This window comes from Hippocampus bargibanti, linkage group LG11 (genome assembly GCF_051943395.1).
Source record: "Hippocampus bargibanti isolate YZ-2025 linkage group LG11, ASM5194339v1, whole genome shotgun sequence".
NCBI classification, from domain to species: Eukaryota; Metazoa; Chordata; class Actinopteri; order Syngnathiformes; family Syngnathidae; genus Hippocampus; species Hippocampus bargibanti.
The window spans coordinates 15,331,011-15,347,844 of record NC_142744.1 but is presented as its reverse complement, the minus strand read 5'-3'; the positions used below and the strand labels follow the sequence as shown (position 1 = coordinate 15,347,844).

The window sequence follows — 16,834 nt, the reverse complement described above, 5'->3', positions numbered from 1 at the left end:
GGGTTGTGTCCGAAAGAACGAGATCCCGGATGCAAGCGGCCGAAATGAGCTTTCTCCGTCGGGTGTCCGGGCTCTCCCTTAGAGATAAGGTGAGAAGCTCGGTCATCCGGGAGGGGCTCAAAGTCGAGCCGCTTCTCCTCCACATCGAGAGGAGCCAGATGAGGTGGCTCGGGCATCTGATTAAGATGCCCCCGGGACGTCTCCCTCGCGAGGTGTTCCGGGCATGTCCCACTGGCAGGAGACCCCGGGGACGACCCAGAACACGCTGGAGAGACTATGTCTCCCAGCTGGCATGGGAACGCCTCGGGATCCGCCAGGACGAGCTGGAAGAAGTGGCTGGGGAGAGGGAAGTCTGGGCTTCCCTACTGAAGCTGCTGCCCCCGCGACCCGACCCCGGATAAGCGGCAGAAGATGGATGGATGGATGGATGGATGGATGGATGGATGGATGGATGGATGGATGGATGGATGGATGGATGGATGGATGGATGGATGATTATGTTGATTATAATGAGAAATGTTTCAGTTTTCAAACAAATCGGTTTTCAAACAGGTTTCTGGAATTATGAAAAAAATGGATTAGGGTCTAAAAGCAAGGTTTGACTTTATATGTTTCAGTAGTGTGACAAATGTGAGTTTGTATGAGAGCCATTTAAGATGTTTGCGTGCAAGGTAATCCTGACTTCTGTTTGTGATGGCCACATTTGACAACGATACTAGTGCAGCGTGTTCTACCGGAAACAAATTCCTTGTGTGTCCTACATACTTGGCAATAAAGATGATTCTGATTCTGATTCTGATTCTGATATAACGAGGCCAACCAAGAACTTCCCAAGTGCGCAAACCTGATGTAGCACTGAGCAAAGACTCAAGATTGGCTAGGGAAGTGTGAAAATCCGCCATTGCCTTGGCCGTAGGCAGCTCCCCTGCGGCGTAGCTGCTAACACTTGATAGTGAGAGTGGGTGGACCCTCAGGAGCTGACACCTACTTTCATTTGCTGTTAAAACAAAGCCACCTCCTCACACCACTGATGTCTCTCTTTGGCCACAACAGCAAAGCAGCTCTTTGCTTGCGCTGTTCCGGTTCAGGGGATAACCCCGAGTCAAATTATCCGCTCGCTTTTGCACTTAGCGCATTAGAGCAACATTTTTCTTTGCAAGTCAAATATCTCCAAAACCTACGTCTGGCACAGATAAAATATGGTGATGGATTTACTCAAAATGCCCCAAGTTATGATCCAAAAACGATATAGTATATCCTCTTACATGCGTGTTTTTTGGAGTATGATGGAAACTTTTGACAGTAATGTTGTATTAGATGGGTAATCGTGGGAATATGACAAATCAGAAATGTATGGTATTTTGGCTCATTAGTATACAGGTGCATGTGTGTTAAAAATGAATACAAGCCCGAAAGCGCTCAATCTCATATGAAATATACATGAGGGGGAAACTGAAGCAATATCAACAGATGTGCCCTTTCACTCCAGTTTGTTACAGACTCTTCATTGACCCCAACATGCATGTGTTTTGGGATGTGGGAGGGATCCAGACCTGAGATTCAGAAGACCCACTTCTCTGCCTTTGTAGACCATAATTTCAACCGTTTATACACCAGGTGGAATTCTGGGTGGTTGGCCTCCCCCTCAAAACCCTAAAGTGTGTTATTTTCTCTGTTGCTTTCCACCACCCTACTTTTCCTTGCCCTCTCTCTCTCTCTTTTTCACACTTCATTCCACTCCCAGAAAGTCAAAAAGAGTCTGAGGATTATTTGCAGAGACTGATGGCTTCCTAGCAGCAAAGGCAAATACAAGTAAGTCAAAATCGTATTATGGAGAGAATCATCTTTTTTTAACACCAGTAGTCTTGCTAATTTTCTAAGTTTATTGTATTTATTTTAAAGTGTATTGTATTTTCAAAGTGCATTGTATGAAGACACTGTGTGTGCACTGAGTTGCATCATGCAGGATAACACGTGAGAGGAAGTTGGCTCACGGAAGGTCAGGCCTGCACATCCAATCGTTACATTGGGAAATGGTATCTTCTTTTTCATCTCTGCATTTATTCCATCGATAGATCTAATAACATTGGTAGATGGCAAATTTGAAGCAGAGGTGGCTTTATGTGTCCGCAAACATAATGTTGACAGTGATTTCAAGAATGTCTTTTGTTTTGTTTTTTTTGCTATCATGACATTTTCATTATTGTTTTTAAGGTTTACCTATCAACGGTCGTGCAATACGGATTTTACAATGAATTGTAATTTATTAGCTATGGTGTTTCCAGAAAAAAATAACCCACCTAGCCATTCATTAATATTACCAAGTACATTGCATTATTGCATGATGATGATGATTAATTATTATTATTATTATCATTATCATTATGATTATTATTGTTGTTTTTGTTATTTGTATTTTTTTATGATTATTACTTGATATGCTAGACAAAAATATGTCTAGCAGATTCAGAATCAAATCAAAAAAATGATTAGAATATCAAAAGACATTTTCTGGCATCTCTATTCTTTTTTTTAATTGGTGACCAACACAGTTGAAATTTGTTGATTTCAAAATTGGGGTGAGGGGTGAAAGGATAAAAAAACAAGATCTTAATTTATTATATAAGCATAATAAAAAATGTCAGAAGACTGACGTCTATACTGTAACTGTGCCAAAATGTTTCATAAAAAACTGTACATAGTGCATGTATGTGCTGTATTTTTGATTGTGTGGCCTTGTGTAGGAAATGGGTTATATCAATAAAGTAGTAGTCTTTGCCAGCCCTGCATGTTGTTTGCATGGATTGATCCACATTCTTCTGGGTTACTGCAGGTGTGCTGCCCCTCGCGAAGTGACAAAAAGTCATGGTGGGGAAAGAAACGGCACGCCATATTGTCTTCATCCTGCTGGCTGCAGACATACATTGTCAAGTTAACCCAGGTAGAAATTTTACAGACCCCCCCCCTTTTTTTTTTGTTCCCCATTGACTTATTGGGGTCAGTGGAGGCAAAACAAGGAACAGCAAGATCTCCACTTGCGGATCATGTGAAGTTGGCTGCAAAGTGAGCACGCCAATTCATCCATGTGCGTGTGTGTGTGTGTGTGTGTGTGTGTGTGTGTGTGTGTGTGTGTGTGTGTGTGTGTGTGTGTGTGTGTGTGTGTGTGTGTGTGTGTGTGTGTGTGTGTGTGTGTGTGTGTGCGTGTGCGTGTGAGTGCGTGTGCGTGTGTGTGTGTGTGTGTGTGCGCGTGTGCGTGCGCGTGTGTGTGTGTGCGTGTGTGGTTTACCCGATGGAAGACAGCAAATAACGCCCAAACAGGGAGACCTTTCACAAGCGGTTTTTAGGCGTAGTCGTGGGCAGCGCACAGACCTACACACACTCCCCACTTTGAATACTTTCACGGCATAAGGTGGATTTGTCGCGTCGTTCGAATTAAACTGACGTTTCAAAGGGAAACGCAGGTAGGAACCAGAAATAAGCACAGGTACTGAGCACTGAGGCTACGACATTCAAAGCGTTCTGATTTTTGAAGTGAATTGAAGTTAAACACTTGACATTGGAAGTTTCAACGTGTGCCTCACTTGGATGTGGTGGAACTCTGGAAAAAAAGAACCAATAGTGAAGAGCGTCCATAGACTGGCACTAAACACAGTGACGCCTCTGTTCTGTACGAGGGGCCTTGCGGGGCTACAGGAAGGGAAAACACACACACACACGCACGCACACACACACGCGCACACACACACGCAAACACAACTGACCTCCATACTCCATAAATCCATATGGTTTGCGAATGTATTCATGTATCAAGAATGCCTTGTGTGTTTGTAGAAATGTGTCGCTATCCTCTTGGTATGACCGGTGGGCAGATTCAGGACGAAGACATATCCGCTTCCAGTCAGTGGTCTGAGTCAACTGCCGCAAAATTCGGGAGGCATGCTCTTGTTTATTTGATCTCAGTGGATCTGCCCTTTTTGTTATTTGTCTTTGTCCAACTCATCGTCTTTGTCCTGCGCAGACTTGATTTTGACAACAGGGACGGAGATGGTGCCTGGTGTCCAGACGTTTTATCAGAATCTGACGGCCTTAACGAATATCTACAGGTGGATCTACGATCGCTACATTTCATTACGCTGGTGGGCACACAGGGGCGCCATGCTGACGGCATGGGGAATGAATTTGCCCAGCGATACAGAATCAACTACAGCCGTGATGGCAGCAATTGGGTGGGCTGGAGTAATCGGAAGGGCCAACAGGTGAGCACCTCATTTGTCATCAAGGGGGCAAGTCTAGTTTACTTCAGACCGCGTTGTTGGATTGGGGCTTTTTTTATCGCACACCCTCGGAGTACCTGACAATTTGGTGACAGAAAGTGGAACAGAGTTTAACCCTGATAAAACACCCAAGTTGAGGCTTAGGTGGTGAAATGTGATTTTGGTGGCCTTGATCCAGACAGAGTCGGTACGCCGCTCTGTCATTCTATTTCATTTTTCAATATGTCATCACGCTGATCAAACTTTCTGAATACAATAGCATTTAATTTAAAGACAAAGTAAAGATTACTACAACAATAATGTATTCAATGCAACATTTTTTTTTCATCTTTAACTCATTCACTGCCATTCCCGAATTTAGTCGGGAATTGAAAATATGACATGTAGCGTCATTCCCCAATTTGTTCGGGTTTTGGCTTTTCTTACGGGGGTGCCAATAAAGTGCTGATCAGACCGCTGGCAACATTTCTTCTCTTCCACAAGGGGCCAGCATTTGCCTTTTGTACAGCCGCCCCCACTTGCACCTCATATTACTCCAGACCCATATCACTTGGGAATTAACTCTTTTTTGTCTGATGAAATGTTTCTTCTGCTGCATTTAATATTTATGTAGTCTTAAATCTCGACTGTATATTCTTTGGGTCCTGGAATTTGAGTGACAATGAGAAAAACCATGGCACTGAAGTGGACAAATTTTTGCACATCGTCTGAATTAGTGAACATACAGTATTGTTCTAACAATCCTGCTGACAATGGCACGATCACACACACACACACACAAAATCAAGGGTAGATGAATCGAAGTGCTCACTTTGCAGCTATCTTTGCACGATCCGCAAGAGACATCCTGCTGTTCCTTATGAACACACGTATGTTGCATCCACTGACCCCAGTGGATCAATTGGGAACAAAAAAAGTCAAGAGCATCAGCTAAAATCTCATCAATCCACTGAGACAGTATTTCAGAAAACCTTCTCAATATTATTTGAGCTAGAGAGGTATACTTTGTTAAGTGTCAATAATGCTAAGGAAGTCATTTCCACCTATGCTATGTTCAGTCTTGATCTGCCTGTCCTCCAACAGGTCATTGAGGGAAACCGGAATGCATATGATGTGGTACTGAAGGATCTGGAACCTCCTATTATCGCTCGATATGTGCGCTTCATGCCATTGACTGACCATTCTTTGATTGTCTGCATGAGAGTTGAGCTCTACGGCTGCGAATGGCTTGGTTAGTGATAGTTTCACTCACCAATGTCAGTTTGATAATTCCAAAAGATACATTGTTAAGTGATACATGACCCCTATCTTGCTTTTAGATGGTCTGATGTCTTACAGCATCCCATTGGGGCATCAAATGGTCCATTGCGGACTGGATGTCTACTTGAATGACTCTGTGTACGACGGAGAATCAGCTGAGAAGTGAGGACATTCCACACACGTCACGTCACAAATCTGAAGCTATGACTTGTTCTGTCAGAGGAATGAAAGGAGAAGACTTGCTTTGTCAACATCTTTATTGTGCCGCCATATTCGTCGACCTGCGGTCGTGATGTCACCGCTGCTTTTAGACCTGTCGCAACATTCTGTAGCAGTGACATATGAACATTTACCCCCCTCCCTGAAGGAACCCGAAAAACTCTGTAAACAAGGGAAACCGGGTAGACTGCCGGTTTCCCTGCCTAGCCTTGGAGGTTATACTGCCACGCAATAGGCTAAGCACTGGCTAGGGTCTGAACATTTGAAATCGGTGATGTAATTGTCCAAATACCCAGGGCGAAGGCGAATGCGAGCTGGCCGAGGCTCTGGCCCCACGGGCACGACTGGTTCACCACGCTCTTCAAGGCGCCCCACCGGTGTTCTCGGATGTGTGACAGGAAAGTCAGTTGTCTTTGTCTGAGAAGTCCGTATCTGCAACAGCCCTGTCATTCAAAGGCATCGGTGATGCCACTCTCTTTAAGCGGCTGGCATGCCAACGCGTCCCGTCAGTCAGACGGAAGGTGCCGAGTTGGGCGGTAATCTGGACTGGTGTTGTCCAGAATGAGTCCAATTTGGATGATCAGCTCGGCCGTCGAATGCGGACACAGTCCGACACAGTAAGTGTGGGTTGCTTCGCCCGGTGCTTCTCATTGGCCCCTCTGCTGGCTGAGGAAGAGTAGGGAAGGCCATCTGCTTGGTTGGAGCTTTCTCCACTCCCCGTTGGCCTGGGGGTGAATTGTGTCACCCACATTGTCAGGGATGGAAAAGCCGAGTGCACAAAACAAGTCCAAGCCCAAGAGGTTGGCGCCATGACGGGATATTTGGAAGGTGAAAGGCGGAACGGGGGGGGAGGGTCCTCCAGCCATAGCGCGCTGCGAAGGTGGCAGTGCCCACCATGCCAATCCTAATGTGGCCGTCCAGTTCCACTGTGCACCACTTGAATGTCTTGGCACAGGAGCCCACGCAGTGGATGGTGGTCCGCGGCATGATATGTATGTGGCGTGGTAGCAGAGCGGCACGTTCTGGTGAAGTGGTTCATCTTTCCGCAGTGCTGGCATCTTTGTCCAGTGGCTTTGCAAGTGGGCGCGCGTGTGGGGTGCCATGCAGACCCGCAGTTGGCACAAGGCCTGCATGTGTTGGCCCCTTGATGTCTGACGACACTTACCTCAGCACCGTCGTAGGTGGAGGTGAGAGCAGAGCGGCACATCCTGGCGAAATGATTCATCTTCCCGCAGCGTTGGCATCGTTGTCCGGTGGCTCTGCGAGTGGGCGCACGTATGGGGTGCGAGGCAGACCCACAATTGGCACATGGCCTGCGTGTGACGGCCCCTTGACGACTGGCCACATTTATCTCGGCACCGTCGTAGGTGGAGGTGCAGTCTGGGGCTTGAGGGGTCGGAGCAACGGTCTTTGACAACGCGGTACAGCGTGAAGGGATGGGTGGGTTCGTGAGCCGAGCCGCTAATTGTGGTGCATTCTCTCATTGGAACACCATCTCCACAGCCTTTGAGAGTGGGAGGTCGTCAGGTGACAGTAACAGTTTCTCCCGTAGCTTGGGATCAATCGTGTGTTCCGCTAATTGATCCCTAATAATCTCCTCTTCCAAGCGGCCAAATTTACAGAGACCCGCAAGGCATCGCAAGTCGCCAACGGAGTGGTCGCCTGTGCGTTGCCGTCGTTGACGGAAGGCAATGCGCCGGACGATCATTGCTGTGCGAGGGGGCGAAATGTCTGTCCAATAAAGCGACACAATCCCCGTATGTCTGCGCAGGTCCGAGGGTACGAAAAATACGCTGCCTCTCACTACCCAAGCTGTGCACTCGCATAGCCGTTAGCCGTGCGCCGCTTGCCTTGTTTAGCCCGATTGCCGTCAGATATGTTGTGAAAGAGTCATACCAGCGGGACCACGGGACTGGTGGCGGGGAGAGAACGAGGGGAGGGAAGCTGTGTAGAAGTCCATCTTCGTCGCCAATGTTATGTCGGAGGAATGAGAGAAGAAGACTTGCTTTGTCAACGTCTTGTTGTGGCGTCATGTTCGTCTACCTGCGGTTGTGACGTCACCGCTGCTTTTCGACCTGTCGCAACATTCTATACCAGTGTGACATATGCTACACGACTCACAACGTGCTATTTGTTTCCATATAAATTGAATATATATCTGCCCAAGGTGATTACAATTTGGATCATTGTAGGTCAGATACATTTCTGTTGCAAACGGTTGAGGCACAATAATGGCTGGATGAGTTATGGCAGATGAAATTATATTTTAAAGTACAGTAAAGTCTCGTTATATTGATATCGGATATATCGATAGTCCCGGTTATATCGATACTATTTCTATGCACGCACTGAGAAAATTACATGCAAACAGGGTCGGATATATCGATAGTCCCGGTTATATCGATATTTTTTCGGACTCCCTTGAATATCGATATAACGAGACTCTACTGTATTTACAAAAGTTGACTCTTTAGTGAGATAATGCATATATGTTTACATATGTTTCGCATGATTAGAATGACAAAGGGTCTGGGCCAGCTGACCGATGGAACTTGGGGTCCGGATGATTTTCTCCATAGTCGCATGTATGGTATGTGGCCGGGGTACGACTATGTGGGCTGGAGCAACCGGAGCTCCCCCAAAGGTTACGTGGAAATGACCTTTGAGTTCGACCACATACGAAATTTCACCTCAGTGAAGGTAACAAGATAAAATGTAGAAATGTAAGTATGAAACAAAAAAAAATGCTTTAGCTTGATATGCGCGAGTTGTCGTCCACAGGTTCACTGTAACAATATGTTCAGTCGAGGGGTCCGGATGTTCAGGCAGGTCACCTGTTATTTCCGGTCGGGCTCAAACTGGGAATCCAACCCGGTGACTTTCAGGCCACCTGCGGACTCTGTGAGCCAAAGTGCCCGTTTTGTCACCGTACCCCTCGGGGACCATACTGCCATCGCCATCAAATGCCGTTTTCACTTCAATGATCTCTGGATGCTGTTCAGCGAAGTTGCCTTCCAATCAGGTGTGACAAGATTGTCAGTGTTTCTTTCTTTTTATATTTTATTTTGCCGATAATTATCTTTACCTGCCCCTTGCTTTTACCCAATGTCAGGCTCAGCAGTGTACAACACATCTTTGACTCCTCGAAAACATGGACACCCAACAAACGGGATGCCAGGTTAGGTTTGATTAGCTCACGGCCTTTGAAAGAAGGCCAAGCAGACAATTGGTGTTTATTGTATTACATGTCTGAACACAACTCTGCAGTTCATTGCTGAAATAGAAGAGGTGCAAAACATCTCTATCTGGTCCACCATGATCGATTCAATCCTCAAGGGCGGTTAATTGCATAAAGAAAAGCGAAACGGGTTAGCTCATTTTCTTTATGAGCAGACAGTGCCCCCTTTTGGTAACTTTTCAGATTAAATTTAAACACTAAATCGAGTTGTGCTCAAGTAAATTAAATCTCATTTGTCGTTCGCTTTAGGGGATGATCCCACTCACAAAGTGGATGACAGCAATACAAGAATCCTGATAGGCTGCTTGGTGGCTATTATCGCTATCCTTTTGACCATCATTGTTATCATCTTGTGGCGGCAGGTGTGGCAAAAAATGCTTGAAAAGGTGCGAAAACGTTCATTTGAGTAAAATCGTTTTCCAAGCATTGTCAACAGCTAAACGTGGTAACTATAACCTGTTTTAATTCTAAAGGCATCGCGGCGAATTCTCGATGAGGAACTCACAGCCCGTCTCGCACTTCAGACTCAGGCCTTTTCCTTCCAGCGCGCCTCTCTGTCCTCATCTCTCTCCTCCAACTCTGCATATGAGAGGATCTTCCCACTTTGCTCCGACTATCAGGAGCCATCCCGCCTCATCCGGAGACTACCCGAGTTTGCACATTTCCCGGAAGACGTGGGTGAGGTCACGCGCAAGGCTGCTTAAGAAATCCAAATCTTCCAGGAAATTATTGGAAAGCGGTTTATGTTTAAAATACTCGAGATGGGGAAATTTCCACGGGAATTTCCAGAAATTGTGGCACAATTTAATGTAAAGGTACACTTTCAAAACTGCTTAGTTAATGGCACCGAAGATGGGTGTCATCGCTCACCAGGGTGCAAAACATAACCTATCTGTCAACCCAACGCTTTACAAAGTGACAAAACCAACACCCATTAACACCAACAAAGTCCCCTTGAAAATGTAAAACAGAAAGAGCAAAAGAAGTCCTTTCTCCGCCCTTTCGGGCAACGGATATGAGTCAAGTTGTTTTCGTCGGGATGATAAAACAATGTACTTTCCTCAATTCTCATTAAAATCCATAGAAAGAGCCAGCCTTCAATTTTGTAAATAGTTTTTTTCCATGACTCCCACTAACCTCTCCAAAAAGACGGCAATTAATTTGTATATGTTCCTCAGGATGCATCTGGGCCACGCCCTTATGGCATTTATAATAATAATAATAATAATAATAATAATAATAATAATAATAATAATAATAATAATAATAGTAATAATAATTACTTTTATTTCAAGCACCTTTCAAAACTCTCAAGCAGACTTTACAGTCACAGACAAGCATAGATACAATAATAAATAAAATACAAGTATAAATAGAAACATGAGATAAAGCTACAAAGAAAATGCAATTTTAAACAGATGGGTTTTGAAGGTGGGAAGCGAATCAATGTTACGAATGTTGGGAGGAAGTGAGTTCCAGAGTTTGGGAGCAGATCGGCTGAAAGCTCTGTCCCCCATCGTGCTGAGATCGGCAGGGGGCACACAGAGGTGGAGGGAGGAAGAGGATTTGAGGGAACGAGAGGGAATAGAAATTTGAAGAAGGTCAGAAAGGTATGGGGAGCAAGGTTATGGATAGCTTTAAATGTATAAAGAAGAATTGTTGAAAAAGTTGATTCCATATTTGACCGGGAGCCAGTGGAGCTCTTGGAGGACGGGGTGATGTGGTGAAAGGATTAGGTTCTGGTGATGATCCGGGCTGAAGAATTCTGGACTACAGTAAAGTCTCGTTATATCGATATTCAAGGGAGTCCGAAAAAATATCGATATAACCGGGACTATCGATATATCCGACCCTGTTTGCATGTAATTTTCTCCGTGCGTGCATAGAAATAGTATCGATGTAACCGGGACTATCGATATATCCGATATCGATATAACGAGACTTTACTGTATTTGAAGTTTGTGGAGAAGTTTCTGAGAGACACCAAGGAGAAGTGAATTGCAATAGTCAATTCGAGAGGGGGTGAGACACGGGCGAAGACGATTGATATTGCTTTGGTGGATGTACGCAGATCGGGTTATATATATATATATATATATATATATATATATATATATATATATATATATATATATATATATATATATATATATATATATATATATATATATATATATATATATATATATATATATACAGGATTGATTGTGTACGTATATGAAAAGGTTTGTTTATTTCATATTTGAACAAAATCATTGGCTTGAATTAAGGTTGTTTGTATACTTGGGCAATCTAGCTCGGGCCCCATCAGTTTTAGAATTTGGCCCCCTTTTCAGATGTAAGGGGGCCAACTGCCCCCCCTTTTTAATTTCCCAGATGCATCCTTGCATTCCTGTGACTCTCAAAAGTATGCAGCCTTTGTCATTGAATCCAGTCTTCTCTTCTCAAACCGTATTCACCGCAATGACGCATTTTCGTGTCTTCCTCATTAGGACCAAGCAGCTCCTACAGGACTCTCGCAGCCGGTGGTTCAGATAGCGCCCCCCATTACGCGGCGGCTGACATCATCAGCCTGCAGGGGTCTGACAGCAACGGTCACTCCGTCACAGCTGTCAACCTCAATATCTTGGCTGGCACAGATTCATCAATGAGAGAATTCCCCAGAGACAAACTCACATTCAAAGAGAAACTGGGAGAGGGACAGTTTGGTGAGGTGCGTTTGCACATCTCTGCCACTTTGTGTTTGGAAATGCAGTGACATGATGATGATGATGATTATTTTTTTTGTGGGTGTTTTGTGTTTTTTCAGGTACATTTGTGTGAAGCAGGAGGCATGCAGGCCTTTTTAGACGCCGACTCACCTGGAGAAGGGATGAACCAAGCGCCCCTACTAGTAGCTGTTAAAACACTGCGAGAAGATGCCAACAAGAATGCAAGGTGCCAACACTGAAAAAAGGGGGGAAAAACAAGCTGAATTTACCCAATTTTATTTAAGTAATCCATTAAAAATTACATTATTTGATCCATATACATCTTTCAGCATGCTGATGATTTGATTTTGCCAATTTTATTTCGTGCGAGTGGAGCTGAAACTGCCTACATATACCACAAAAAAAGACACAAAAGTTGTAAGCAATTAAAATAATTCATTTGAGGGGAAAAAAAAGAACGCTATAATGTACAAAGTGCAAAAGTAAAAATTTATGAATAAAATAAAGTCAGTCGCTGAAGATGTCATGAGTTGTGTGCAGGTAGCGTGGGACCAGTTCCCACTCAGGGTGTCGTCCACCTTCCATTCCAAATCAGCTAGTGTAGGCTCCAGCATCTCCGTGAAATGTTCATCCATCCATCCATCCATCCATTTTCCGTACCGCTTATTCCTCATTAGGGTCACGGGGGTGCTGGAGCCTATCTCAGCTGTCTTCGGGCACGAGGCGGGGGACACCCCGAATTGGTTGCCAGCCAATCGCAGGGCACACAAAGACGAACAACAGTCACTCTCACACTCACACCTAGGGACAATTTGGAGTGGTCAATCTGCCTGCCATGCATGTTTTGGGAGAGTGGGAGGAAACCGGAGGACCCGGAGAAAACCCACGCGGGTCCGGGGAGAACATGCAAACTCCACACAGGGAGGCCGGACCGGGACACGAACCGGTGACCTCTGCACTGTGAAGCCGTTGTGCTAACCACTGAACTACCGGGCCGCCCTCCGTGAAATGTATTATTATTAATAGTATTATTATTCAGGACACGCAATATTGAAAATGAATGAATGGGTCAAAAACTCATTAGATAGCAGAAAATTCATGTTTACGCTTCATTACTGACAGGGGTCAGCTCTGAGCCCCTTCTTGTTTGCTACGGTAATGGACAGGCTGACAGACGATGTTAGACAAGAATCTCCTTGGACCATGATGTTTGCAGATGACATTGTGATCTGTAGCGAGAACAGGGAACAGGTGGCGGAGAAACTAGAGATGTGGAGATATGCCCTGGAAAGGAGAGGAATGAAGATCAGTCGCAGCAAGACGGAATATATGTGTGTGAATGAGAGGGATCCAAGTGCAAGAGTGATGCTACAGGGGGAAGAGATAAAGAAGGTGGAGGATTTTAAGTACTTGGGGTCAACTGTCCAGAGCAATGGAGTGTGGAAAAGAGGTGAAGAAGCGTGTCCCTGAAAAATGTCAGGTGTGATGTGCGATACAAGGGTTTCAGCTAGGATGAAAGGAAAAGTGTATAAAACCGTGGTCAGACCAGCCATGATGTTTGGACTGGAGACAGTGCCGCTGAAGAAAAGACAGGAAGCAGAGCTGGAGGTAGCAGAGCTGAAGATGTTGAGGTTTTCTTTGGGAGTGACCAGGTTGGATAGGATCAAGAATGAGTACATTAGAGGGACAACTCATATTAGAGGCTTTGGAGAGAAAGTCGGAGAGGCCAGACTGAGATGGTTTGGACATGTCCAGAGGAGAAAGAGCGACTATATCGGGAGACGGATGCTGAACCTTGAACTGCCAGGCAGGAGACCGAGAGGAAGACCGAAGAGGAGGTTTATGGATGTGGTCAAAGAGGACATGAAGGTAACTGGTGTGAGAGAAAAGGATGCACATAGCCGGGATAGATGGAAGACGTTGATTCGCTGTGGCGACCCCTGAGGGGAAAAGCCGAAAGGAAAAGAAGAAGACTTTCCAATGGTGCAGAGAAGTCGTGTGTGTGTGTGCGTGTGCGTGTGCGTGTGTGCATGTGTGCGTGTGCGTGTGTGCGTGTGCGTGTGTGTGTGTGTGTGTGTGTGTGTGTGTGTGTGTGTGTGTGTGTGTGTGTGCGTGCGTGAGTGCGTGTGTGCGCGTGCGTGTGTGTGTGTGTGTGTGTGTGCGTGTGTGTGTGTGTGTGTGTGTGTGTGTGTGTGCGTGCGTGCGTGCGTGCGTGAGTGCGTGTGCGTCTGTGTGCGTGTGTGTGTGTGTGTGTGTGCGTGCGTGCGTGCGTGAGTGCGTGTGCGTGTGTGTGTGTGTGTGTGTGTGTGTGTGCGTGTGTGTGTGTGTGTGTGCGTGCGTGCGTGTGTGTATCCAATTCATATTTCTTTGTGCGACACCTTAGGAAGGATTTCCTGGAGGAGATCCGAATAATGTCTCGACTGATGGACCCCAACATTGTTCGTCTGCTGGCTGTTTGCGTGGACACGGACCCTCTTTGCATGATTACGGAATACATGGAGAACGGAGACCTCAACCAGTTCCTCTGCCATCTCACCCTGAAGGACGTTGATGATGAAGACTGTGAAGCAGGACAGGAGGAGAAAGAAGACAGGAAGATGGTCAGGTAGATGCTGCATCCTACCATGTTTGTTCTCACATCAGACATTTCGGTACTGTATCAGAAATAATCCAAATTGACTTTTACATGATGAAAAAGCAGCGTTTGACCCAAGTCTGCTGACCTCAGAAATTTACTGTGTTTCTATTCCACGAGCATTTCTTGAATGGAGGTCTTTAATTGGTGCTGTAACCAGTGTTTTTTTTTTTTACAATTGATTACTCTGTTGAGTATTTAGTTGATGATTTCAAAAAAAGTTTTAAATTCTGTCGTTTTAAACAAAAAAAGATATTATTTCACATTGACATTGCAGAAAACATTCACTAAAATATACTACATTGAAACACAGAGATGTTTGGAGTCTATTTTTAAAAAAGGCATTGGAACAATGAATCAATCTTGATCACTGTTTACTTCAATTAATTAATTTATTGTTGTACTTTTTAGTCCAGTCCAAAATTGATTCCATGCACATATACATGCCGGTTTCCTCTTTCAAATCTTTACTTTTTAGCTACAGCAAACTAATAGACATGGCGGTGCAGATAGCCTCCGGTATGAAGTATTTGAACTCTCTCAACTTCGTCCACCGTGACCTGGCTACACGGAATTGTTTGGTGGGGAAGAAGTACACCATCAAGATCGCGGATTTCGGCATGAGTCGCAACCTGTACCGCGGCGACTACTTTCGGATCCAGGGGCGAGCTGTGCTGCCAATCCGCTGGATGTCTTGGGAAAGCATTCTGTTGGTGAGGAAGCACTTTCAATAAATGGCATGAGAGTACATGACAGTGCATGTGTTTTTAAATGCTCTCAATATATTCTTCATTTGACAGTTATCAATGCACATCTGATTTTCAGGGTAAATTCACCATGGCTAGTGACGTGTGGGCATTTGGGGTGACTTTGTGGGAAATTTTGACTCTTTGCAAGAAGCAGCCTTACGCCCATCTCTCTGATGAGCAGGTCATTGAAAACACAGGCGAGTTCTTCAGGGACCAAGGCAAACAGGTGAGCAGCACACATTTGTACACCTAATAGAATATTGTTATGCATACATGCAGTAATGTTGATAAGGCATAACACCAAATGTGCACAACGAATGAGGCTAGGGTTACATCATTGAGACGGAAATGAATAGCATATATTTCTAATGCACATAATGGGCATGTGGCAAATCAAACACTGTACTTAATGAATCATACAATATAGGAAGAACACTTGTTTCCTAAGATCATCATCAGAAATCAACAGTCACTACTGATAGAGTGTTTTTATACACATCCGTAAACATCCTATGTTGTTTCATGTTTACTTTAGTCTATATGGATGTATGTAGCTTATTAGTTAACTTGTTGCGTATGTAGAGTGTAACAAGTATTCATTTTCAGTCTAATGTTCTCCCAATCCCCTTTCCGTTGTTTAGAGGCTTGGTCGAGTTGATGTCATCGCTGCTGTGTGATTAAAACTAGGTTGAAGGGGCGGGCTTTGCGCTCTTGGCTTCCCGCTCCGACTAGATATGTTCTTCTATTGTTTACGAGAATAACGGAGTCTTTTCTGTTCACCATCTATGGTCCCCGCTGGTTATTTCATCATAAAACTCCGTTGAACTCCGAACCAGAAGAGATACAGGAATTAGATTCCAACAACTACTTACAGTTTTTGCGAGCTAAAAACAGCAGCCCATTGTGTGTTATCAACTTTTTTGTGTAGCTTAAATAACACTGTAAAAATAAATTTCACATGATCAATCTAACTATTAAAATAATGTACTGTAGAATCTGACTTTGTTACTTTTTAATGCAAGTTCTCCTTTTATTTTCAGGGCAACATTTCTTATATGTCACAGAAATGTATGATTGATCAAATATTGTTTATATTTGAGGACAATGTTATTTTCAATGATTTTCCCATGTTTCAAGGTCTTGCTGCCCCAGCCACCTCGTTGTCCCGATCCCGTGTATGAGTTGATGTTGAGTTGCTGGAGGAGAAATGCCAAAGAAAGACCAAGCTTTCAGGACATACACAGTCAATTGGTGGAGGACCTGGCGTAACACATGGGACATATCGCTTGTGTCTGCTAAGCACATCCTGCCCACTCACCGATGGTTCTGTATAAACGTTGAGTCACAATCAACCCTGCAAATGTTATCCAGTTGTTTTAAACTACTTTGCAACAACGGGAGTGTCCAGTATATATGGGTGAGGTGCAACTGAATATATATACATTTACATTGTACTATCGAGATATTGGATTATTCACTGTATATATTATTTTTATATTGTCTATGGGGTGTCTATTTATAGGTTAGAATTATTATTCTTGAGGTTGGAAACACATTTGTGCAGCTTTGTATCTTGATACATTTTTTTCTAACTTGAATAATGTGCTTTCGTTGTTTTTGTTTTTTTTTTTAGAAATGGTAAATATAGTTGTGAGGCCTTTTTAAACAGGATTGGAACATGTAGCTACATGCACTTTTTTCATTTTGTTTCTTTGCGGGAATAAATAAAGTAGAAAATTATGAAAGTT

The 16,834-nt window shown here is 44.3% G+C and overlaps 1 protein-coding gene across 1 annotated transcript in view; it reads left to right on the top strand.

Annotated features, from left to right (window-relative positions):
* The window catches only part of ddr2b (discoidin domain receptor tyrosine kinase 2b), a 20,777-nt gene extending 3,943 nt beyond the window's left edge, over window positions 1-16,834 (top strand). The window contains exons 2-18 of the mRNA XM_089007783.1: window positions 1,745-1,812; window positions 2,834-2,941; window positions 3,832-3,934; window positions 4,019-4,256; window positions 5,358-5,505; window positions 5,594-5,696; window positions 8,270-8,453; window positions 8,535-8,775; window positions 8,866-8,931; window positions 9,241-9,377; window positions 9,465-9,669; window positions 11,484-11,704; window positions 11,801-11,928; window positions 14,086-14,307; window positions 14,816-15,050; window positions 15,163-15,312; window positions 16,224-16,834. Coding sequence (XP_088863909.1) covers window positions 2,866-2,941; window positions 3,832-3,934; window positions 4,019-4,256; window positions 5,358-5,505; window positions 5,594-5,696; window positions 8,270-8,453; window positions 8,535-8,775; window positions 8,866-8,931; window positions 9,241-9,377; window positions 9,465-9,669; window positions 11,484-11,704; window positions 11,801-11,928; window positions 14,086-14,307; window positions 14,816-15,050; window positions 15,163-15,312; window positions 16,224-16,355 — 2,589 coding nt within the window. The 5' untranslated portion in view covers window positions 1,745-1,812; window positions 2,834-2,865 and the 3' untranslated portion in view covers window positions 16,356-16,834. The remainder of the gene's footprint in view (window positions 1-1,744; window positions 1,813-2,833; window positions 2,942-3,831; window positions 3,935-4,018; window positions 4,257-5,357; window positions 5,506-5,593; window positions 5,697-8,269; window positions 8,454-8,534; window positions 8,776-8,865; window positions 8,932-9,240; window positions 9,378-9,464; window positions 9,670-11,483; window positions 11,705-11,800; window positions 11,929-14,085; window positions 14,308-14,815; window positions 15,051-15,162; window positions 15,313-16,223) is intronic.